Here is a 21300-nt window from a genome sequence, read left to right on the forward strand (position 1 = left end):
GAGCTGTGGGTGGGCGCGCTCCTGTGGCCGCTCGGCCTCTTCTCCGTGGCAGTGAGCGCTGAGCTCCTGCCGGCCGATCTGTTGCGGCTTTTCCCCTGGCTCCTGCTGGAAATGGGCTGCTCTGGAGGCTACCGAGCCACGGGAGCGTGCCAGCACGTGCTGGCATCCAGCTCCTCCTCTTGCGGGATGGCACGGATGCTTCCAGAAGGGGCAGGGGGCACATCTGCTCTACTCCAGTTTCTCCCACCCCGTTCCCCCTCGGTTTGAGCTGACTCGCTCTGTCTGCTCCTTGTACTCTGCAATTCCCTGTGTCCTGGATGCTCCTGGACCCCCTGCTTCCCCTTGGATGCTATTGTAGGTCTTCACCAATAAATCCCCGGAGACTCTGCAGTATAATGAGGATGAGATGCTGACCCTGTTTCCAGCTTTTCTGCTCCATGCTTTGTTCTGTCCTCTGTGGTTTTGGCCCATCTTTTAAATTTGTAAGCTCCTCAGGGCAATTTTGTGCTCTTTTATGTACTTTTACGCTTTCTTCTGCTTCAAATTGTTCCAAGTCACCATGCAGGCTGTGCTCCGGCGCGGTAGCCCCTACGTTAAGTGAGGTGGGGAGTGCCCTGCACACCTATGGTGCCACATAAATACGGCTCCAGTGGATCAGCCGGAGTCGGGCACCCCTCTCCTGGGACAAAGGGACCCCTCCGGGGTGGGGACTCCCGCGCTAACAATCGAATGGCAAAGGTTGCGGCAGGGCGAGGGTTGGGTCTCGGAAACTGCTTAACCAGATGGCTCCTGGGCTCGACAGACGAGAAGTGGGTTTTGTTTGGTTCCTAAGAGCAATCTCAACAATTCAGGTGGGGTTTAGGGGCTTTTTTGTGTGTGTGTGCGTGTTTTGTTTTGGGTTTATTGCAGAAACGCTGCCCCGCGTGAAGCGGGGAGCGGCGTTCCCAGCCTTCTGCCGAGCATGGGAGAATGAGCCCCTCCGGCCCGCGCGGAGGGGGCGGCTGGGCGAGGGATTCCATGCTTTTCCGTTAGGTCACTTGGAGATTGTGCCTGGAACAAAAAGGTCTTTTTACTGGTATTGTGTGCACTCAAATGCACCTTTCCCCTGGAGATTCTTGATTAGGGCTTCTGTTGCCCCCGGGCTATTTATCCTGCTAAAAATTAAGATTTATACGCCCCTCGTGTATCGGCTTAAAGGCATATCTGAGAGACGCAATAGTATATTTAATGCGTTTTAGTGTGTCCCTCTCACCTTTTCCATGAATAGGAGAGTGTTAACCCTTTGCCCTTTTACATTTCCCACCTCCCCACTGCCTGGAAGGGTTTCCAGGCCTCTGAAGTAGTCATTGTTCCCAGCTCAGCCCTTTGTAGCGCATTGCCAGCAGGACGAAGTGACTGCAGCCGCACTGTATCGCAGGCACTGTATGCTCCTGCTACCGGATTTTGGGCACTCTTTGTGCCCCGTTAGAACCAAAACTTCGTAGCTCCTTGAGCTAACGCGGCGCTGGTGCACTCAGGAAGGGCCGGAGCCGTCGAGCTCCGGCGTTGTTACCGATACCAAACATCTAACAAATTCTCCATCGGGTTGTGTGAGATTTTAAAGAACTTGTTCGTTTGGTTCTCTTCGGTTTTGATTTTTTTTTTTTTCTTGTAATTCCTCTCTGCAGGCAAAGAAGAGGAAAAGAGCAGAACGCTTTGGGATCGTCTGATGCCGGTCCTTTTTAGCTCCAGCCCGTTTGCAGTGTGCCTCTCGAGTGCGTGCATCCTCTCTCTCTCTCTTTCCCCCACTTTCTCTCGCTCCCACACTGTTTCTCTAGGTTTTAGTGATGAGTAGACAGGGAATCCCCCGTAGTTGTATGATTGTGCTACTTATTCTTTTTCAAGTTACGAAGTTTAAAAATGAAGAAAAGTTGAGCAAAAAGAAGAAACTGTTCTCGGTGCATCTCCAGGAGCCCGCAGTCCCGCGGTCCGGTGGTTTCCCAGCTGCTGGTGGGGCCATTCGCAGCGGCTTGCAGCGGAGGTATCGCCCGGCAGGGAGAGATGGAGAGTGTCCCGGAGCCCTCCGAGTGCCGCGGGGAAACGCCGGTGCAGGGGAGAGTCAAACTCTGCCCGGTAGATAGACAGGCGGGTAGAGCAACGGTAGGAGCAGCGTCTGCTGTGCGATGAGGAAGGGAAAACGTTGAGGAACGGAGGTAGAGCAGGGTTCGCTCTGCCCGCAGCAGAGCTTTTCTAGTTTAAGGACTCCCGGTCCTTAAAGCAGGGGCCGGTTTGAAGTGTGGTGTCTGTTTGCCGTCCGATGCCGTCTCCACCTCTCGGGCTGCCCTGGTCCTCTCCTCCTCCACCCTGTGAAGTGGGGCCCCGAGGCTCAGCTGCGTCCTGGCCGGGACGAGGACGGCCTCGTCTCGAGAGCGGGATGCGTTACACGAGTCCTGCTCCGGAGCTCTGCCGTCTTACCCCTGCCTCGTCTTGAGATCTGACAGGTTGAACGTCAGGGAAGGATTTTCTCAATTATATTGTCTCATGTTTTCAAAAATGGAAGTGGCGCGTGTGGTAGCCGACACGCGGGGCAGTTTCACGACTGAGGGTGAGGCTAATGGGAATTGTCAGAGCCAGAATTGCCCATTAACCCTAGATCAAGGCCAGTGTCCTAAAACCAGGAGGAAACCGTGGCAATGCATTTGCAAATGGAGCCTGTTCTCACCGCTTCATTTATCCCGCCTGGTTAAGCCCTCTGTGGCTCGTGGTGTTTCGCCTACGTTTCCAGGTTCCCCTAAGGTCAGTGAGACGTTTCTCTTCTTAAGCGACGAACCAGCAGCGTCGCTTTGTCCCACGCGCGTTCTCAGGCTGGATTTTACCCTGTCCTCTCTTTGCCTCAGCGTAGCTGCCACGCTGGTTTAACTCGCAGGCTTGGTCTTCTCCGGGCTGCCAGGCGGTGCAGGAGAGCACCGGCGTTGTCCTGGGACCTGTGTTTTGAGTGTGGAAGCTCTTGGCAGCTGTGCAGGAACACGGTTCCTTCTGCTGCGTTATCCGTAAACCTTTCGGTGAAATTACGGAAAAAAATGTGGCCGAGGCACGTGAAAGGCAGCGCTGCCGCAGCGCGTGAAGCGTTTTTTGCTGCTTTAGTGTTCCAGACGGCACCTTTGTTCTTGGGGAGCTGTAAAGAGCGATTCCCTGGGGTGGTTTGTGGGTGGGAGAAGTGGTGGCAGTGGAGAAGCGTGGGAGGCCGAAGCCGGCGGCGCTGGGGCAGAGAGGAGCTGCCTGAGCCCTTTCCTCCTTTGCCTGCCTGGAGAATCGGTTCCACTCGCCAGTGTTCGGTCCCGCTGCATCTCCCACCCTGTGCAGAGCTTTCCCTCCCAGGTACCTCGGCCCCAGGCATAAGCAGAAATCTGTCGGTCTGCTTGGATTTTTAGGTGGGCATTGCGGCTGAAATCCTTCTCTTGTCTGAAGACCGACGTCCTAGGATTCTTATTTCTGACCGTAACCTCGAGGGAGGTTTGCCGTGTCCGTGCTTGGCTCCTTAAGATGCTAGAGAACAGCGGGGGTGTGTACAAATGGAGCTTTTCAGAGGCTTATACCTGACTCTTAATAAGCAATATATATATATTTTTTAACGTAGAAGTCTTCAAACCGCTTCTGTTCCATTAATGTCTGCAGTCTGACTGCGTCTGCGTGCCCGCGGTGACTCTAAGCAATACCTTGGACGTTTGTTTACCTTCCCAAAGGGCAGCTAGGAGCCGCGGGGTCCGGGTTACCTTCTGTGGCTTGGCTTGGCAGCGGCTGAGTGAAACGAGGCTCCCTTGCTCCTTCCTGATTTAATGTAATAACGTTATTCTGATTTTTTTTTTTTGTATGTCGGATTTTGTAAGATGTATTTTCTATTTGGCGCATCATCTTTTTGCTGGTTATTTGCTTGAAATGTTTTGTAGTGTGCCAGGGCAAACGCTGCATTTCATTCTCGGTTTCATAATAAAACTGCTTCTCCAAGGCAATTCTGGTATCTGTCAGTTTGATGCATGGCGCGGCCGGGGCGCGGGGCCGGAGCGTGCGGCCGGGAGGGAGCTGGAGCAGATGGAGACTCGGCCGCTGCCGCCCCTGCCTGCGCGGGGGTGGCTGGGGGGCAGAGACCCTGCCTGGCCGGGCCGTCGCCAGCGGTGAGGGGTTGTCCTACGTTAACTTCGTGTGGCCTGGCCAAAGTCCTAACCCCCCCTTGCCTCTGCGGGTTGCTCTTGCGGCTTCGCTCGCGTGCAGACCTTGCATCCCGCCGGCCTCGGGGCGCTGCGCGGGCTGGGCAGAGCCGGGACCCGGCCGTAACCCGGATCTGGGCTACGTACGAGTGACGGGGTGGTCGCTGCTCTGACGGCCGATGGTTTGGTGCTGTAGTTGTAGAACTTGAGGGGAAGCACGGATACCTCCCGGCCTCGCCGCGTCTGCTTGCTGCAGGTCCCCCTGCCATAGCCGGGGGTCCGGTGGGACGAGCCGGGGACTGCCGCGCCGTGAGATGCTGCTGGTCCAGGAGCTCTCCGGGGGCTGCAGGTCGGTGGTGGCTGGATGCCGAGCGGGGAGGGCGAGCAGACGCTGCGCTGCCGGTCTCCTGGCTTCCAGCGGTGGTGGTGACGGCACGTGGGACTCCCGCTGCGACGGTGGGACGCCGTCGCCCTCCCCCTGCGCCGAGGGCAGAACCACGGGCTCCCCATTTCGCCGCTCTCTGACCCGGGGACCGGAGCGGTTGGGGGGTCCCAGCCCCGCTTCTGCCCTGCGTCCCCCTCCCTGGGTCGCTCTCCTCTGCCTCTGGGGTCCCGCTGGTGCGTCTGCCCCGGGGGGTCTCCTCCCGGGGCCGGGGAAGCCACGCGTGCCTCTTCTCCCCCTCCCTCCCTCGCGCCGTCTCCTCCCCTCGCTGGGGATGAGTTTCCCTTGGCCGTGGCACCAAATTCGGGCTGAGCTCCGCTCCCTCCCTCTCCGCGCGGATGCGCCGGTGCCGCCGGCCGGTGCAGGGCCCTGGCTCTGCTTCCCCCGGGGAGGTCGGGGCTGTTTTGTAGAGGACGCTGCATCTTTCACCCGCCGGGCTTTCCCCTCCTGGGCGTAGGGGAGAATCATTCCAATCACACTGTGTTTAAAACACCACCTAATTTATTTTTCCTCTCCAAGCTGGGGGCTGCTCGTGACTAATTTGGGCTGAATAGGGGAAGAAAAAAAGCAGCGGGCGCACAATGAGCGGGAGAAAGTGTGGGAAAGCGAGCGAAAGAAAAGGAGGGCCGGGGCTTGCAGCGTGAGAGCTGGTAACGGCGAGCAGTGCCCAAATTCAGCATGAAGTCACTTTTCACAGCAGACGCTTGGGCTGTAAATGCGAGTGGGACGATAGGTCAGGCCGGGAGGGGGGATGAGAGGGAGAAATGGGGGGGTTGCACAATGGGGCGAGGAGCGAGGTGCACGGCGGGAGGGACGTGCGCTCCCGTGCCAACGTGTCCCTTCTTCCAGCTGCGCCGGCCTCGTCTCCCAACGGCCGCTTGCCCCCAGATCCTCCGTGGGTGGGTTGGAAACATCTTTTGTTCAAATTCACGAAAATTGGGAGACAAAGGAGCGGAGCCTGGAAGTGCGGATGAGCCCGAGGAGGGATGGCACCGCAGCCCGGCACCGAGCCCCCGGCACCGAGCCCCCGCCGCCGCCCTCCACCTGCGCTTGTGCCGGAGCCGATGCGCGTGGCCGGTGTCCCTCCCGCCTTGGTGCCGCCATTCCCGCAGCTGGGAGCCGGGACTGCACTGCGGGATCTGGGCAGGATCCGGGATGTGCTGGGTCCCGCTGCGGGGCTCCGGGGGGCTGCAGGGAGGGATTCCATCGCAGGAGGCGGCCGTGGGCGGCTGCTGTGAGGACCTTCTCCTCCTCTCTCTCCAGACTCCCCGGTCTCTCGCACCTTCTCCCCCAGGAGCCGAGCGTTGACCTTCCTCAGCTGGTTGCTCCCCTCCCGCAGGGCCTTTCTCCGCGGCGGGGGGCTGGCCGGGCAGCAGGAGCGATGGCTGGTTGCTGCCTCCATCCCCTTGAATCCTTCCTTCCAGCCCCGGGCCGGGGAGGAGGTGGCTCCGTAAGGGATGTGTTCGCTGCGGGACGGGGAACTGGGATGCCTCAAGTCTTATTTGTGAGCAACCTCCTGCCCGGAGCCTGGGACAGTTTGGGGATCGTCGGGATCACGTCGACATCCCATCCCCGCCACAGGGTGGAAGTGGAGCGGCGGCGCTGCCGGGGGGCCGAGCCACCCGGTCCCCGGGGAGCCTTGTCCCCAGAGCCGGGCACGGCCCCGTGTGCTGCTGCCTGCGTGCGATCTCTGCGGCAGCCGGCGGCGGGGGGGCTGGACCGTGCCCAGCTCTCCCGGATAATCACCCTGGTTCTGGCGTCTCCCCCCGGGGCCGCGGCGCGGCCGGTGGAGCTCCGCCAAGCTCCCCGTTGATGGTTTAATTACTGTGGATGTTGCATGCGGACGGTCTTGTTAGGCGGCAGAGGGGAAGGTTCGGGGAGCCGTAGTATGTCATGGTGCGGCTGTGGGTGGTCGTCCGGATGTCCCTGTCCTAATTTGTCCCCCCCCAGCCCTGCCCCTGGGTCTCCGAATTAGGTCACCCGATGGCCGGGGGGAGCAGTGATGTGGGGTGCAGCCCCCGCAGCCTCGGGGGAGACGTGACCAGAACAAAAGCAAGCGCTCGTTAAACTCTTGACATCGTCCTCCGAAGCAAACAAACAACCCCCCCGGGACCTCCGTTCCTCCCGCGGCCCTTCTGGGTGGGTGGCACAGCCTGGCCCCCCCCGGCCGGACCCCGAGGCCATGGCCCCCGCGGGACAGCGGGCAGAGCGGGGGTCTGGGCGCAGCGGGGATCAGAGCTGCGTGTTCTCCCCCGGGGCCGGGCAAACCGGGGCCGTGTTGGGGTACAGGGCGTCGTTGCCCTCGGTGCACCGTGTCGTGCTTCACGCTGTCCCGCGGTGCTGGTTCGGTGCCATCCCGTGGGTCCTGAAGACCCCCAGGAGCTTTATCCATGGGGAAGCCGAGTCCGGAGAAGGCAGAGCAGGCAGCTCCCCCCGAGCCGCTCTGGCGTTGGAGGGACTCGGCGCCTTGTCCTCGACCACGGCCCAGACCTCAGCCCGGCTGGAGCTCCCGTGGCCCCGCGGCGAGACGGGGCTGGGGGGCTCCGGGTGGAGCAGACGGGACCCCCAGCAGGAGCGAGGGGTGCAGGGCAGGGATGGGTGCTGCTGGGGCTGGGGGGAGCGGCAGCCTCCCAGCGTGTCCTGGAGGAGCTCGGCTCGAGGACGGCCGGCGCGGGAGGGCGGGGAAATGGCCAACGTCCACCGAGCCGCCGCTGCCGGCAGGGCCTGGGACCCGGCTGACCCCGGCGGGGTGAGAGCCCGTGCCGGAGCCGCGTCCTTGTGTCCGGGCCTCGCTTGTGCCAGAGCGTCCCCCGGCCCCGTGGGCAGGGACCCTCCGCTGCCCACCCTGTCCCCTCCTGCAGGGACCCTCCGCTGCCCACCCTGTCCCCTCCCGCAGGGACCCTCCGCTGCCCACCCTGTCCCCTCCCGCAGGGACCCTCCGCTGCCCACCCTGTCCCCTCCCGGGGGCACCCTCCACTGCCCACCCTGTCCCCTCCCGGGGGCACCCTCCGCTGCGCACCCTGTCCCCTCCCGCAGGGACCCTCCACTGCCCACCCTGTCCCCTCCCGCAGGGTCCCTCCGCTGCCCACCCTGTCCCCTCCCGCAGGGACCCTCCGCTGCGCACCCTGTCCCCTCCCGGGGGTACCCTCCGCTGCCCACCCTGTCCCCTTCCGGGGGCACCCTCCGCTGCCCACCCTGTCCCCTCCCGCAGGGACCCTCCGCTGCCCACCCTGTCCCCTCCCGCAGGGACCTCCGCTGCCCACCCTGTCCCCTCCCGGGGGCACCCTCCGCTGCCCACCCTGTCCCCTCCCGCAGGGACCCTCCGCTGCCCACCCTGTCCCCTCCCGCCGGCCGCAGCTGTAATTAGCTGCGACATTCTCGGCATACCTGCAGCCCCTAATGAGGCTCCATAAAGGCTGCCCCTGATCTCGGCTCCTCCGGCACTTGGGGCCACTTGTAAATCTCGGCTTTACAACGGGGAGCTGCTGGGAGGGAGCGCGGCCGGGGGGGGCGCGGGGGGCTCCCAGCCGGGGGGATGCGGCTCTCGCCATCCCCCGGAGCCGGTGGTCCCATGCGGGGTGTCCCGGGTGTCTCCACCCCTGTCCCGTGTCCCCCGGCCCCTCCTCGGGGTCAACCCGCCCCGGTTCGCCCAGCCTGGCTGCGGCTCTTGGGGGTCCATAACAGCTCCGGCTGGTGAACCCGCCCGCACCGGGGGGCACAGGCCACCCCCGCGTCTGCTGCCGGGGCGGGGACACCCTTCGGCAGTGGGTTTGAGCAGATTTTGGGGTGGGTGCGGTCTCCTGGGCTGGTTCGCAAGGTGTTGGTTCGGTGTTGGCTGCTACGGCGCAAGGAGAAGCGTGTTGGGAGGTTTGGGAGGGGAGGGGGCTGCGGTTCGGCCCCAGCTGGGAGATGAACCCAGGAATGTCCTTGGCTGGGAGCGGCTCCGAGCCGGGCACGGGGCATCGGGGCGGATTTCGTCCCCTCATCCGCTTGTCCGTGGTGCGCGGCCAGCGTCGGGAGCGTGGGAAAAATGAGAAGCATTAGGAAACATTTCCCGAGCCGGTCAAAGCCAGGGTCGCCGGATCAGGCCGGGAGCTCCCGAGGGAGGAGGCGGGAGGGGGACGGTGGGGTCGGGCGCGGGGGGCTGCTGTGACACAGGGACCCGGCGTGCGAAGCGGGGCGAGCGGGCGGAGAGGCCGAGGGCCTGTCCCGGGGTCGGCGCGTGGGGTGAAGACCCCGAGGAACAGCGGGGCTGCTCGCGCCCCTCTGAGCCCCCCCCGGCCTCCTCCATCCCCGCTCCGGTGGGGGTGCTGCGTGGGATCCGGTGCCGACCTCGGGATCCGGTGCCGACCCCGGGATCCGGTGCCAGCGAGGGGCTGGGTCCGGGTGAGGGGCAGCGAGGCAGCGAGCGGAGCGCAATAACCCAAGCAAAACGCGTTTGTCAGCAGTTTTCCTTTTTTTTTTTTTTCCTTTTTGGCTATATAAATTTTTTATTGTACAAAAAGTCTAAAAAAAACCAACCAAGGACGGAACCGGGACAGAGCAGTGGTTATGATATCGTACACAGGAGACTAACGCGAGTTACAGACCAAATGTCATTTATACAACGCAGAAGTAACTGGGACGCTCGTTAAGCTTTTCCTTTCCTGTAGCTCTTCCTAATCCGGTTTGTGACCGAGGAGCCGTGAGTCCCCCCCGTCCCGTCCCCCCGCGCCAGCAGCACCCGCTCCCTCCGTTACTGCCGCCGGATGCTGCCGGGTGCCGGCGCGGTCGCTGCCTGGTAGCGGCGGTGGAGGGTGGCGTCGCCGAAAGGAGCTTTGTGAGGAGGCCGTGGTGTAACGAGGTGGCCAAGCAGGGTCCCCCCGTGGCCCCGGGCCGGCGGCGTCTCGGAGAGCGGGTCCGGCTTTGCCTGCGGCTCAGGGGCTCGGCCGGGCGCCGCGGCAGCCGCTGCGGGCCGGCCGGGCGCGAGGAGCGTGGCTTGGTGGCGGTGGCGGCTGAAGCCTCGCGATGGCCCCGGGAGGGGGGGTCTTCTCCACCGATCCCCGTCCCCCGCGGGTCCCCTCCGTCCCCGGGGCTGCCGCAGCCTCCCCAGAGCCGGCGCCCGCGTCCTGCCGGGCCGGTGGGGCTGGAGCCCCCTCCTCTGCCCCGGGGCCAGGGGGGTTTCGTGCCCCGATGCTGCGGCACCGCGGCGGAGCCGGCAGCACCTTGGCGTCTCCTCCGGCGGCGAGGAAGAACCATCCCGGCGCAGACGGAACCGATCCTGGCGCCCAGCCAGCCCACGGACACGCTCCGGCCCAGCCCGGCCCTGCGGCGAGGGCGATCCTGTCCTCCTCTCGTCTTCAACCTTCCATAGTGCAAATGGTGCCCCAGCCCCCGCAGTTTCGCTCGCTCTCAACACAGAAGTTTTTCGGGGAACGTTCGGCATCCCCGAGGCCGCCGCTCCGCTCCCTCCAGCCGCCTCTCGCCACCGGCTCCGGCGTCACCGCGCAGCTCCGTCACGGTGACATCTGTGCCGGGGGTGAGCTGGCAGCGCCAGCCCGGCGTCTCGTGGGCCGTCGGCGTCGCGGGGGGACGTGGCACCGGCTGCGCTGGCTGGGGGTCCCGGTGCTGCGGCAGGACCGGTGCCGCCGGCGTGAGCCCCGGGCTGGCCGGGGGCCCCCGGTGCGGGATGGAGCTGAAAGCTCTGAACTCTTTGATTATTTCTTTTTTTAAATATTTTTTTTTTTAATTTATTTTTTATTTTTTTATTTTTGATGTTCAAGTGCTGTGTTTGGTCACGCGATTAAACCCCCCCTGACCATCCATGGCCTCTTGGTCGTGCGATTTGGACCCGCCGCGTCCCCCCCGCTCCCGGGGCCCGTCCTGAGCCCCCGCCCTGGCAGACGCGTCCCTGCCCCCCCCGACACCCCCCAACGACAGAACGAGGAACAAAACAACGAACAAACGAACAGAAAAATAACCTAAGACGTTACGCACAGGACCAATACAACGGGTAAATAATAATAATATATTGACGGGGCTGCCGCCCCCTGCCCGCCCTTGGCCAGTCAGCCCAGGGCACTGGTCCCAGTGCCGCCCGCTGTTGGGGGCTGTGGGACCAGTGCCCCCCCGGCACTGGGACCAGTGCCCAGGGCTGACTGGTCCCAGTGCCCGGGGCGGCCCCATCCTTTCTTCTTCAGCGCCACCTGCCTGTAACAGCCGCCCCGGGGCCCTGCGGGGGCTTTTGGGGTGATGGGCTGCGGGTTTGGGGTGCTCCTCGGCTGCCCCAATGCCGGGGGCAGACGGGGCGGCTGGGCCCCCCCGGCCGTGGGCTCCGCACCGGCCTGGACCCTGCGGCGGCTGCCGGTGCCCCGGCGCGGGGGGACGATGCCCGTGGGGGGTCCCACCTGCCTCAGCCACCCCCTTGTTCGAGGCTTTTAAAAAGTGGGGGGAGCGCCCGTCCCGGGCACCTCCCGACCTTCCCTGCTCCGAATCGCTGCCGTCCCCCCATGCCGGGCAGGAAGCCCCCGGCCCCAGCCAGGGCCCGGCTGCGCGCGTCCCCCTCCCCGGGGAAGGGCCACGTGCCCCAAGCACGAGGCCAGTGGCCACATCCCAGGTCAGGGGGAGCAAGACCCCCCTCCCCGCCGGACGGGGCTTTGGCACGTGGCGATGGTTGGGCGAGGGGGGCAGGTGGATCCCAGCCGGATCCCAGCCGGATCCCAGCCAGGCCGCGGCTCCCCTGACCCCGGAGCGGGATCCTGTGGCCGGGGCGGCTCCGTGCCCTTTCCAGTCCCTTCCAAGCGGCTTCTGGCTCTTTCCCGGCGCGTGGCTCCGCTCCCGGCGGTGGCTGTGCCGTGCCCGGCACCTCGCAGGGCCCGGGGGGCCTGGCCCCGGTGCTGGCCGTGGCAGGACGGTGCTCCTCCGTGCCAGCGCATCCTTGGCCGCGTCCGCTGTGGTTTCGGTGGCAGAGGGGAGCGGCAGCGGCCGGGGCCAGACGAGCCGTCATGATCCGCGAGCGCTGGGTGGAAGTGAAACGGGGACCGGCAAAATATTTCCACGAGCGGCTTCACCGGGACCGGCCCCTTCGGCATCACCGGGCCCCGCCGGGGCAGCGGGCACCACGCGGGGACGCAGGCGTTGTCCCTGGCTCGGCGGGTGGGGAGGTCTCCCCCCTGCCAGGCGGGAGGCTGCCCCCTCCTCTGGCACGGGATGCGCCGGCTCCACAGCGAGACCCGGCGCTGCCGGAGGACGTGGCCCCCCGAAAGGCACTGAACGGCAGGGAGAGGGGGTGCCTCGGTCCCCGGCCCCGGCGGGGGCTGTCACTGGCCGCGGGGTTAATTCCCCTCCGGCCGGGCCATCCTTGTATCCGATGTATTGCGAGAGCCGGCAACAACCCACCGGCCACAGCCCCGGCGCGGGGACCTTGGCCATAAAGCCGCCGGCGTGGGGCCGTTTGCCACGGTGCGACCGCAGGCCGGTGTTTCGGGGCTGAGCCGTGCCCCTGCCCGGCCCCGAGGGTGTCGGTGGCTGGGGACGCTCCCCCGGGACAGCCCGCCTGCCCCCGTCCCCCTGCTCCCCGTCCCCGTCCCCTCGTCTCCGACTCCTGCCGCGAGCTGGAGCCGCGGGGTCCGGCGGGGAGCTGGGCGCTCCCGCGACGCCATCGCTGGAGCCGCTGGGCCGGTGGCATCGGTGCCGGTGGCGAGACCCCGGTGGTGCCGGGAGCCCGGCGCGAGGGGCCCTAAGTGCTTCGGCGCCAGGCGGGGTGGTCGGGGTTCGGCACGGCCGGGGTTCGGCACCACCGGGCCAGCGCCGCGTCCTCGCCCCGGGGCAGCCTCGTCCTTGTAAGCGCTTTGGGCTCCATGGAGCCGGGACAAGTGCTAAACATCCCGGGTGCCCCCGGCTCCCCGGCTCAGCGCCCGGCACCTTCCCGGTCCCCAGCCGCCCGGCGCCGTCCCTAAGTGCTACGCGGGGTGTGGACGTGCCGGACTGGCCCGGCCGCGGCCACGGGGTCGATCCCCGCGCGGCCCCGGTGCTTCTGTCCCACGGTGCCGCGGGCGAGGAGGGATGGAGGCGCGTCTCCCGGCCGGAGCCATCCGGCACCCTCGGGATAAGTGCTGGGGCCGGGGTCCGCGGGGGCTCCCCCGGGCCGCCCCCCCGGGCCGGGCAGAGCCGCTGCTTCCACCCCGGCGCGGGGTCGGCGGCCGCCTGGCGCCAGGGACGGCTCCCGGCCGGGACCCAGCGCGGCCCCGGTTGCATCACTCCGGCCGCGGCGCAAGCGGAGGGGAACCGCCGGAGCCGCCGGGGCGGCTGAACTCTTGGGAAAGCGGGAGCCTGTTCTCACGCGAAAATAATCCAAACGCTGAGGGCAGCGGGAGGCGAATCTGCCGCGTAAGCGGAATTTCTCCCCAGCCGGAGCCTCCGTCCAATTCTGGCCAGTGCCGCCTCCGGATAACCCCGGGCCGCCGGCCGCCCTCCCTCCCGCCGGAGGAGACCCCCCCGAGCCGCGGCTCCTCCGGCCGCCCCGGGAGAGTGCTGGGAACCGGGACAGGCACCGCCGTCCTGCCGGCAGCACCGGGGCGAGCACCGGCAGTGCCAGGGCCGGGCCCGAAGCGTGGCAGCAGCTCCCTTCCCCTCAAGCCGTCCATGCCTGGGGATGCCGCAGGATGCTGGCGGTGCCGGCTGCCACCAGCCGGTCCCCGGGGAGCTCCGGGCTGAAGCAGCCCCTCCAGGGCCGTCCCCGCCGTCAGGTCGTGGGTGCCGGGACGGTGCCGGCGGCGTGAAGGGAGGGACCAGGGCGAACGGGGGCTTCCCGCAGCGAAGCGCCGGCCGGGAGGGTGATTAATAAATAAATAAATTAAAGAAGGGAGACGGTTCCCTCCCGGGCCGGAGCCGCCGCCGGCGCTTGTGTGGCCCAGCCGCCCCGGCGCGCCCGGCCCGGGGGTCCCGCGGCCGGATCCTGCCGTCCTTGCTCCAGCAGAGCACTCGGAGCGGGGCTGTGGCGACGGGGCCGTCGGCTGCTGGGGGACGGGGCCGCCCGCCCTTGGATGTCACCTTGGCCGCGGGGTGGGCAGGGACGTCCCCGTCCCCGCTGCCACTCCAGAAGCGCGGGGAGACGCGGGGTCCGCTTGGCCTCCTCCTCTCCCCGTCGCCGTTGAGCTGCGGCGGGAGCGCCGTCCGGTGAAGAGCCGTGCCGCCGTGCCGTGCCGCCGTGCCGTGCCGCCGCGGGTGCGGCGGGCGGGGGTGGCGGTGCTGGGGGTCCCGGCCGCCCCGTCCCTTCTCCGTCCGGTTGCTTTATTGCACAATGCATGTCGAAGCGCGGGTTTGGTGCAGCGTTTCTCCGTGGGATTTTCTTCTCTCTCTCTTCCCCCAACATCCAAAGGAATTTCAACGCTTTGTTCTTTGTTTTTTTTTTTTTTTTTTAAAAAAAACCAACCAAAAAACCCAAACAACAGTGGAAGAAAAGAGGAGTTTGTTGGCGAGGGGGCCGCGGGGCGGAGGGGCAGCACCAGCCGGGCTCTAAGAGCACCCGCATCTGTCGACCACCATGCCCGGGATCTTGCCGTAGATGATCTGCTGCTTGTCGTTGAAGTACAGCATGTTGATGGGGGACATCTTGGTGGGGGTGCAGCAGGGCCCCGCCGAGCCCCGGGGGTTGGCCTGCTGCACCAGGTGGGTGTGGGGGTACTTCTGCATGAACATGTACTCGCACTGCCCCGAGCAGTAGTTGGCTTTGTATCTCTTGGGGGCGATAATCCAGTCCCAGCCGAAGGCCTCGAAGTCGACGGTGAGGGGGTAGCGGCAGCAGCGCGACTCGGTCGAGTGCTCGTCGCAGTCCAGCCCCAGGTTCCGCCGCGAGCGCTTGTTGTTCTCCAGCACCCGCAGCTCCATGAAGGGGTGCTGGGGGGAGACGGGGGGGTGAGCCCCGGACACTGACCCACCGTCCCGCCGCCCCGCGGACCCCCCAGCCCGGCTCCCCGGGTCCCACGTGGCCCCGCAGAGCTGCCACCGGCGCCCTGGGGCTACCACCAGCCCCATCGAGGTGCCACCAGCCCCACGGGGGTGTCACCAGCCCCATGGAGCGGCCACCAGCCCCATCGAGGTGCCACCAGCCCCACCAGGGTGTCACCAGCCCCATGGAGCGGCCACCAGCCCCATCGAGGTGCCACCAGCCCCACAGGGGTGTCACCAGCCCCATGGAGCGGCCACCAGCCCCATCGAGGTGCCACCAGCCCCACAGGGGTGTCACCAGCCCCATGGAGCGGCCACCAGCCCCATCAAGGTGCCACCAGCCCCACGGGGGTGTCACCAGCCCCATGGAGCAGCCACCAGCCCCATTGAGGTGCCACCAGCCCCACCAGGGTGTCACCAGCCCCATGGAGCGGCCACCAGCCCCATCGAGGTGCCACCAGCCCCACCAGGGTGTCACCAGCCCCATGGAGCTGCCACCAGCCACATCGAGGTGTCACCAGCCCCACGGGGGTGTCACCAGCCCCATGGAAGTGTCATCATCCCCACGGAGCTGTGACCAGCCTCACGCGGCTGTAACTGGTCCCACAGAGCTGTGCCCATTCCTGCGGAGCCATAACTGGCCTCATGGAGCTGTCATTGTCCCCACGGGGCTGTCACCAGCCCCATGGAGGTGTCATCTTCCCCATGGAGCTGTGACCAGTCCCATGGAGCTGTCACTGTCCCCACAAAGCTGTGACCAGCCCCATGGAGCCATCACCAGCTCTGCAGGGATGTGACCGGTCTTGTGGAGCTGTGACCAGTCCCACGGAGCTGTCACCATCCCCAGGGAGCTGTGACTGTCCCCACAAAGCTGTGACCAGCTCCACGGAGCCACCACCAGCTTGGCAGAGCTGTGATCAGCCCCACGGAGCTGGCATTGTCCCCATGGAGTTGTCACTGTCCCCACAGAGCTGTGACCACCCCCACAAGCTGTCACCAGCCCCACGGAGCTGCACCACCGCCCGTGCCCGTCCCCGCTGCTGGGGACAGCCGGGAGCCCCGTGCCCAGCTGAGCACCCCCCGAGCTCCGCGCAGCACCGACCCCCGGGACCGTGGGGACCCCGAGCCGCGCGCCCACCCCGCGACGGCCACCTACCAGCCCTTCGGCCCCGGGTCCCAGCGAGGTGACGGCCAAGTCGTTGCCGTTGGGGTCGAAGGCGTTGATCTCGATGCCCCAGTTGTTCTGCGGCTGCTTGAACCAGTTCTGCAGCACGTGTTTGAAGTCGATGCTCTGCCAGTGCCCGATGCGGGAATTGAGGTCGATCTTCAGGGAGCGGATGCGGATGTGGCGGCTGCCTTCCTCCGTCACCGGCTTCAGGCGGAGGATCTGCAGGTAGACGGTGGAGGTGTGCTGCACCGGCCGCAGGTACACCCACAGCTGCGCCTTCACCACCTTGGTGAACATGATCTTGGGGCTGAAGTTGAAGAAGCAGCAATGGGGGTTGCCCTCGATCTGCACCACGGGGTCCGCTGCGGGGAGGAAGGAGGTGTCAGGGGCGGCCCCGGGACCCCCCCCACCTCCACCATGCGCAGGGTCGGGGCGAGCTCCTCCTCGGTCGTTAGGAGTTGAAGGTCGGGTCAGAGGCCGCCCCGGGGGTCATTGTCCCTCCATTCGCAATAAGGTCCCCGGCTGCCCCCTGACCCCGTGTCACCGGGGATTCATGATCCCCCGCGGGGGCTGCGGGGACCGAGCCCCCCGCTGAGCGGGGCCGGGCGGAGCGGGGCGGGGGGCTCCGGCCCCGCAGCACCTGCTCCGGGGCAGCCGGTTCCCAACACATCCCTGTGTCGGAGCCGGGAACGCGCCTGGTCCCACCGCCCCGGGGATGCGGCAAAGCCCCGAGGAGGGTCCATGGCACCGAGCTCGGGGTGCGGGTGCCACCGGGCTCCCCGCCGGCGGTCCAGCCGGGTCTGCACCTCAGAGGACACCCATCTCCCACCCTCCACCTCCCACCCTCCACCTCCCACCCTCCCTGGGCTTGTTTTCGGGGCAGCCCCGCACCTCTGCCGGCCTCGGCAAAGCAGCCGGGGGTGCTTCACCCAGGACCCCGCGGGTCCTGCCCAGGGTGATGCTCTCAGCGGTGGCGAAGGCGAGCGGCCACCGCGAGGACGGGGACACCCACCCCGGTGGGATGACAACCCCGAGCATCCGCAGCCCGAGCATCCATCGGATCCGGGGGTCCCCGGCCGCCCTCCCCCAGCCCCGCGGCAGCACCCCGGCTGGAGCCGGCCCCGCGCCGGCCCTCCCTGCTCGGCAAACATCTGTGTCAAATTGAGCTGGGAATTTCCCCCCCCCCGCGCAGCCCCCTCCCCCTGCCACGCACCGGTCAGGTTTAATAGCACCCAGCTGCAGCGCGGGGCCATTTGCTGCGTGCGAGGCCTCCCCGAACACATGGGGGTCACGACACCGGCCGCAGCCCCGGGAATGCCATCCAGCCCCCCGCCGCGCCGCACATAAACCAAAGTGACAGGGGCTGGGGGGCCGCGGGCGCCGGCCGCCCAAACCCCTCCCAGCAATTTGCTGCGCACAAGCCCCCGATTAAACCCGCGCTCCCCCGGGACCCACCCCGGGAGCGTTTCCCCCCCTGCTGCCCGTCCCCTCGAAGCCGTGCTGGCCCCCCCGGCTCCCGACCCGGGGCAGGTTGTGCCCCCCAGCCCCTTGGCTTTGCCACCCATCACCGGAGGGACGTCGTCCCAGCCTGGACCGGTGGCCACCTCGAGGGGCTCTGGGTCCCCTGTGGTCCCGGTGGCACCGCTCCCACACTGCCCCTGGTCCCCGGTGGCCTTAGGGGCCACGGTGCCGGTTTGCCCCAGGCTCGCCGTGGCTGGCTCCGTGGCAAGGGCAGTGCCAGCGGGGTTGTTTTTGTAGGGTCTCCAGGTGAGAGACGCCAAAGCAGCGCTGGAGCCGGTGCAGGTCCCTCAAAGCTGCCACCGAAGCCCCTCGCCGCGGCGCCGGCAGCACCAGCAGCACCGTGACCCTCCTCCGGCCCAGGACTCAGCCCGGCATCCCGGGGGGCGAGAGGGGGGTCTGGGGTGCGGGGGGGTCCGAGCCTGGGGGCTGTGCCACGCTGGCTGCTCCTGGCACGGGGCTGCGGCGGTGCCAGGATGCTCGTCCCGTCGCTGTGGCAACGGGGGATAAAGGTTACCGGGACATCGGTCACAGCTGAGTATGTGCCGGGAGGGGGGTGGCCCCGAGCCCCCCCCCGCTTTGTTCCCACCATCCGGATTTGGGGCTCCCACCTCTGCCCCGTTAACCCCTCACCTGCCGCGGGGGACCAGAGACCCCCCGGGTCCAGGCACCCTGGGGACCCCCCGTTGCCCTGAGGTGCCACGTGCCAGCGGTGCCTCCGCCGTGTCCCCGCGTCCCCGTGTCCCCGCTCCCGCCCGCCTCCCGCTGACCTTGAGCGGCTCCGGCCCTGGCGGGGCAGCGAGCAGCACGGGCGGCCCCCCGGCCCCCGCCAGCCCCTCGCCCCGGCCCGTGCCCGGCCCGGCCCCCCATCGCCCCTCATTAAGCTCCCTCCACCCCGCAGGTCGCGGGGGTCACGGGTAGCCCCTAAATGGGTTTAGGACCCAATTAACCTTCCCGGGTTCCTTCTGCAGTTAAAAAAAAACCGGGGGGGTGGGGGGTGCTGGGGGTGGTGGCTTGGGATTAACGGGGGGGGGCGGCCGGGGGGAACCCGAGAGCTTTATGGCTCTGCTGCCTATAAAGCCCTTTCCCTCCTTCTGTTCAGGAACCATAAAACCCCACACAATTGCCACGGGGGGGGCGAGGAGGGAGGAAAAATCATAATAATAACGGAGCGGCCGCGGCCGGGGCAGGCCGGACCCCGCGGCGCATCCGGCTGCGGGGCCGGGGCTGCGGGACCCCCGGAGCGGGGCCGTGCGGGGCCCGGCCGGCCGGGAGGAGGGGCCGCCCTCTGGTATTTATTTTGGGGGCCCCCGAGCTGTTAAGGGGCAGGAGGGGGGGCCGGGGGCAGCGAGCGTTAACGCGGCGCGGGGAGGAAAACCCCAGCGTGTTGTCAATTTTATGGGTAATAAAATTTCAAAGCCGCCCGAGTCTATTAATGCCTGGGAAGGAAATTCGTCGGGGGGCTGCGGGGGGGGGCAGCGCCTCACACTTCCCTCCCTTCCGCTCGCCCTTCGCACCCGGCCCCCCCCGGCCCCGCTCCCGGGGGTCCCGCAGCCCCCGCGCCCCGGGGGTCCCGCAGCCTCCTCCCACCGCTGGAGCAGGTGGAGCTGGGGCCGGGACACACGGCACCGCGCTGGCACCGGGGGAAACTGAGGCACAGAGAGGTGCGGGGTGCAGCCGCCCCGGAGCCCCATCCGCTCGCCCCCTCCTCGCCCACGGACGGACAGACGGAGCCATGTCACAGCGCAGCAAAGCCCCCGCAGCCCGTCCCCTCCCTGCCGGGGACCCCGGGCTGGAGCCCCTCACCGTGCCGGCCGCAGGCAGGCCCAGGGCAGGCGCCTGCCTGTCCCCAGCACGCCCTGCCGTCACCCTGCCGTCACCCTGCCGTCACCCTGCTGTCACCCTGCCGTCACCCTGCCGTCGCCCTGCTGTCACCCTGCCACGTGCCACAGCAGGAGGCGAGCGCTGGCACCCGCTGCCCAGTGGGGCCCTGGGGACCAGGAGGTCACCGTGCCGTCTGCCCCGTGCACCCAGTCCGGTCCCAGTGCCGGTGCTGGTGCCAAGTCCCAGTACCCAGTGCCAGGTCCCAGTCCCCAGTGCAGGGTCCCAGTACCGGTGCCAAGTCCCAGTACCCAGCACCAGTGTCGGTGCCAGTGCTGGGTCCTGGTACCTACTGTCAGTGCCCAGTCCCCCAACCCACTGGTGCCAGTGCCGGGTCCCAGTTCCCAGTCCCGGGTCCCAGTCCCGGGTCCCAGTGCCTGCTACCAGGTCCCAGCACCCAGTGGCCGTTCCCAGTCCCAGCTCCCAGCTCCCGGTGCCCCGTACCGGCTGCCGGCCGGGCTGTCCCGTCCCCGGGTCCCCGGGGTCCCCGTGCGGCACGGTGCATCCCCCCGGGACTCGCACGGAGCCGCCCCGGGGGGGCGGGCGGGGGCTGCGGGCCGGTGCCCGGGACCGGGCGCGGAGCGGACCGGGGGAGCCCCGGGGGGAGCCCGGGGGGTGCCGAGGGGAACCGGACAACCCCGGGGAGGGGGACGGGGCGCCGCGGGGGATGAGGGGACGCGCCGGGGGGAGGCGGGGGAGCCCCGGAGGGCCGGTGCCTGCGGCCGCACGGGCTGGGGCGGGGGGGGGACAACCGGGAAGGGAACCGGGAGAGAAGGGGGGGACCCGGGGGGGGGAGTCCGCCGGCGAAGTTTGCAGCGGCGGCGGGGCGGAACAAAGGCGGCACTGACTTTCCTGGGCCATGCTGATGACGGTCTCGGTGGTGGCGTGGTACTCGTCCTCCTCCAGGTACTCGTCGTGCTGCAGCGAGTCCCCCTGGAAGTCGTGGAGGTCGAGGAGCTGCTGGAGCGGCGGGGCCTTGGGCAGCAGCTGCTTCACCACCTCCCGGGTGATGTTGGGCGCTTCCTTCAGCCGCAGCTTGCTCAGGATCTGCGACTTGATGCTCTCCAGCCGCAGCTCCTTGCTGTGCCGCCGCCAGAGACACACGGGGCAGGCGGGTTCGGAGGCGGGGGGCTGCGCTTCCACCGACCCCCCCGCCGCCACCACCACCGACGCCAACAACCACAGCAATACCGGGGCCATACCGGGAAACCTTCCCCGCCGGGCCGCCCCCCCCCCCGCTTCCACCGCAACGCGCAAGGGGCGCGGAACGGGGGGAAGGCGGTAACGGTGGCGGGGGCGGGGAAGCGGGGGGCGGTGAGGGACCGGGGGGGGTGAAGGGGGGGGGGGGGAAGAAAAAAGCGGCGGTAGCGGCGGCCCCGGGGTTTTATACCCCAAGAGAAGTGTGTCGTCAGCGGCCTTGATTGGCTGCGGGCGCACAAAAGAGGTTCTGGCAGGGGCTTGTCACCAGCCGCCGCCGGCCCCCCGAGCACCGGGAACGGCCCCGCCGCCACCGCACGCTGCCCGGTTCGGTCCGACACCCCTCCCGTCCCCGGTTGTGGCGGGGGCGGCGCGGCGGGACCCAACTCCCGGCAAGTGCGGCGGGGCCGGGCGAACGCCGGCCCCGCCGCACTTGCCGGGAGTTGGGTCCCGCCGCGCCGCCCCCGTAGACCGGGGATGCGCGTCCCGGTCCCTCCATCCCCCGGTGCCCTCCGGGTCCGTGTCCTCAGCCGTCCCAGGACCCCCCCCCCGCCCCCGAGCCGGCCCCATCAGAACCATGGAGAGGGCAAGAGGGAGGCGCGGCCGTGCCCGTGGCACCGGGGCTGCACCGGCACCGCTCCGGGCCCCGTTCCCGGTGTGGCGGGGGGGTGGCCCCGGCCCGGAGCGGTAAGGCGGTGGGGATACCCGGTGTGGCGGGGCAGGGGAGCGGTCCCGTTACCCCCGGTGTGAGCGTGGCGCAAGCGCATCCCGGCAGGGGGCGCCGCGGCGCCGCTCCGGAGCGGGCGCGTCCACACCGGAGCCGGTAAAACCGGAGCGAGGCGCAGCGCCGGGACGAGAGCGCCACCGCGCGGCGCGGGGCGGCACCGCCGCACCGGTAGGTCGAGGAGGGGGGTCCTGTGAGGAGGGGGCGGCTCCACCGTTACCCCTCTGCCCGGTCCCGGTGCGGGGGTTTCCCCACGGCG

The 21300-nt window shown here is 67.7% G+C and overlaps 2 protein-coding genes across 14 annotated transcripts in view; one reads left to right on the top strand and one right to left on the bottom strand.

The window, feature by feature from the left end:
• The window catches only part of SARNP (SAP domain containing ribonucleoprotein), a 43530-nt gene extending 27715 nt beyond the window's left edge, over window positions 1-15815 (top strand). For 6 of the 13 annotated variants that reach the window (XM_075133726.1, XM_075133727.1, XM_075133735.1 and 3 more), the window contains one exon: window positions 15523-15815. In XM_075133726.1, coding sequence (XP_074989827.1) covers window positions 15523-15741 — 219 coding nt within the window. In that variant the 3' untranslated portion in view covers window positions 15742-15815. Of the gene's footprint in view, window positions 1-1667; window positions 3990-15522 lie in introns of those variants that run through there. The other 7 variants (XM_075133733.1, XM_075133739.1, XM_075133730.1 and 4 more) reach the window with 5 other exon arrangements.
• On the bottom strand, window positions 14004-20376 carry GDF11 (growth differentiation factor 11). Its single transcript, XM_075133755.1, has 3 exons — window positions 19969-20376; window positions 15710-16083; window positions 14004-14502 (listed from the first exon to the last, which is right to left on the bottom strand). Exons 1-3 carry the CDS (start codon window positions 20318-20320, stop codon window positions 14122-14124), a joined length of 1107 nt encoding a protein of 368 aa, XP_074989856.1. The 5' UTR covers window positions 20321-20376; the 3' UTR covers window positions 14004-14121.
• Window positions 20377-21300: the final 924 nt, after the last annotated feature.

Source organism: Calonectris borealis, chromosome 30 (assembly GCF_964195595.1).
Source record: "Calonectris borealis chromosome 30, bCalBor7.hap1.2, whole genome shotgun sequence".
Lineage (NCBI taxonomy): Eukaryota > Metazoa > Chordata > Aves > Procellariiformes > Procellariidae > Calonectris > Calonectris borealis.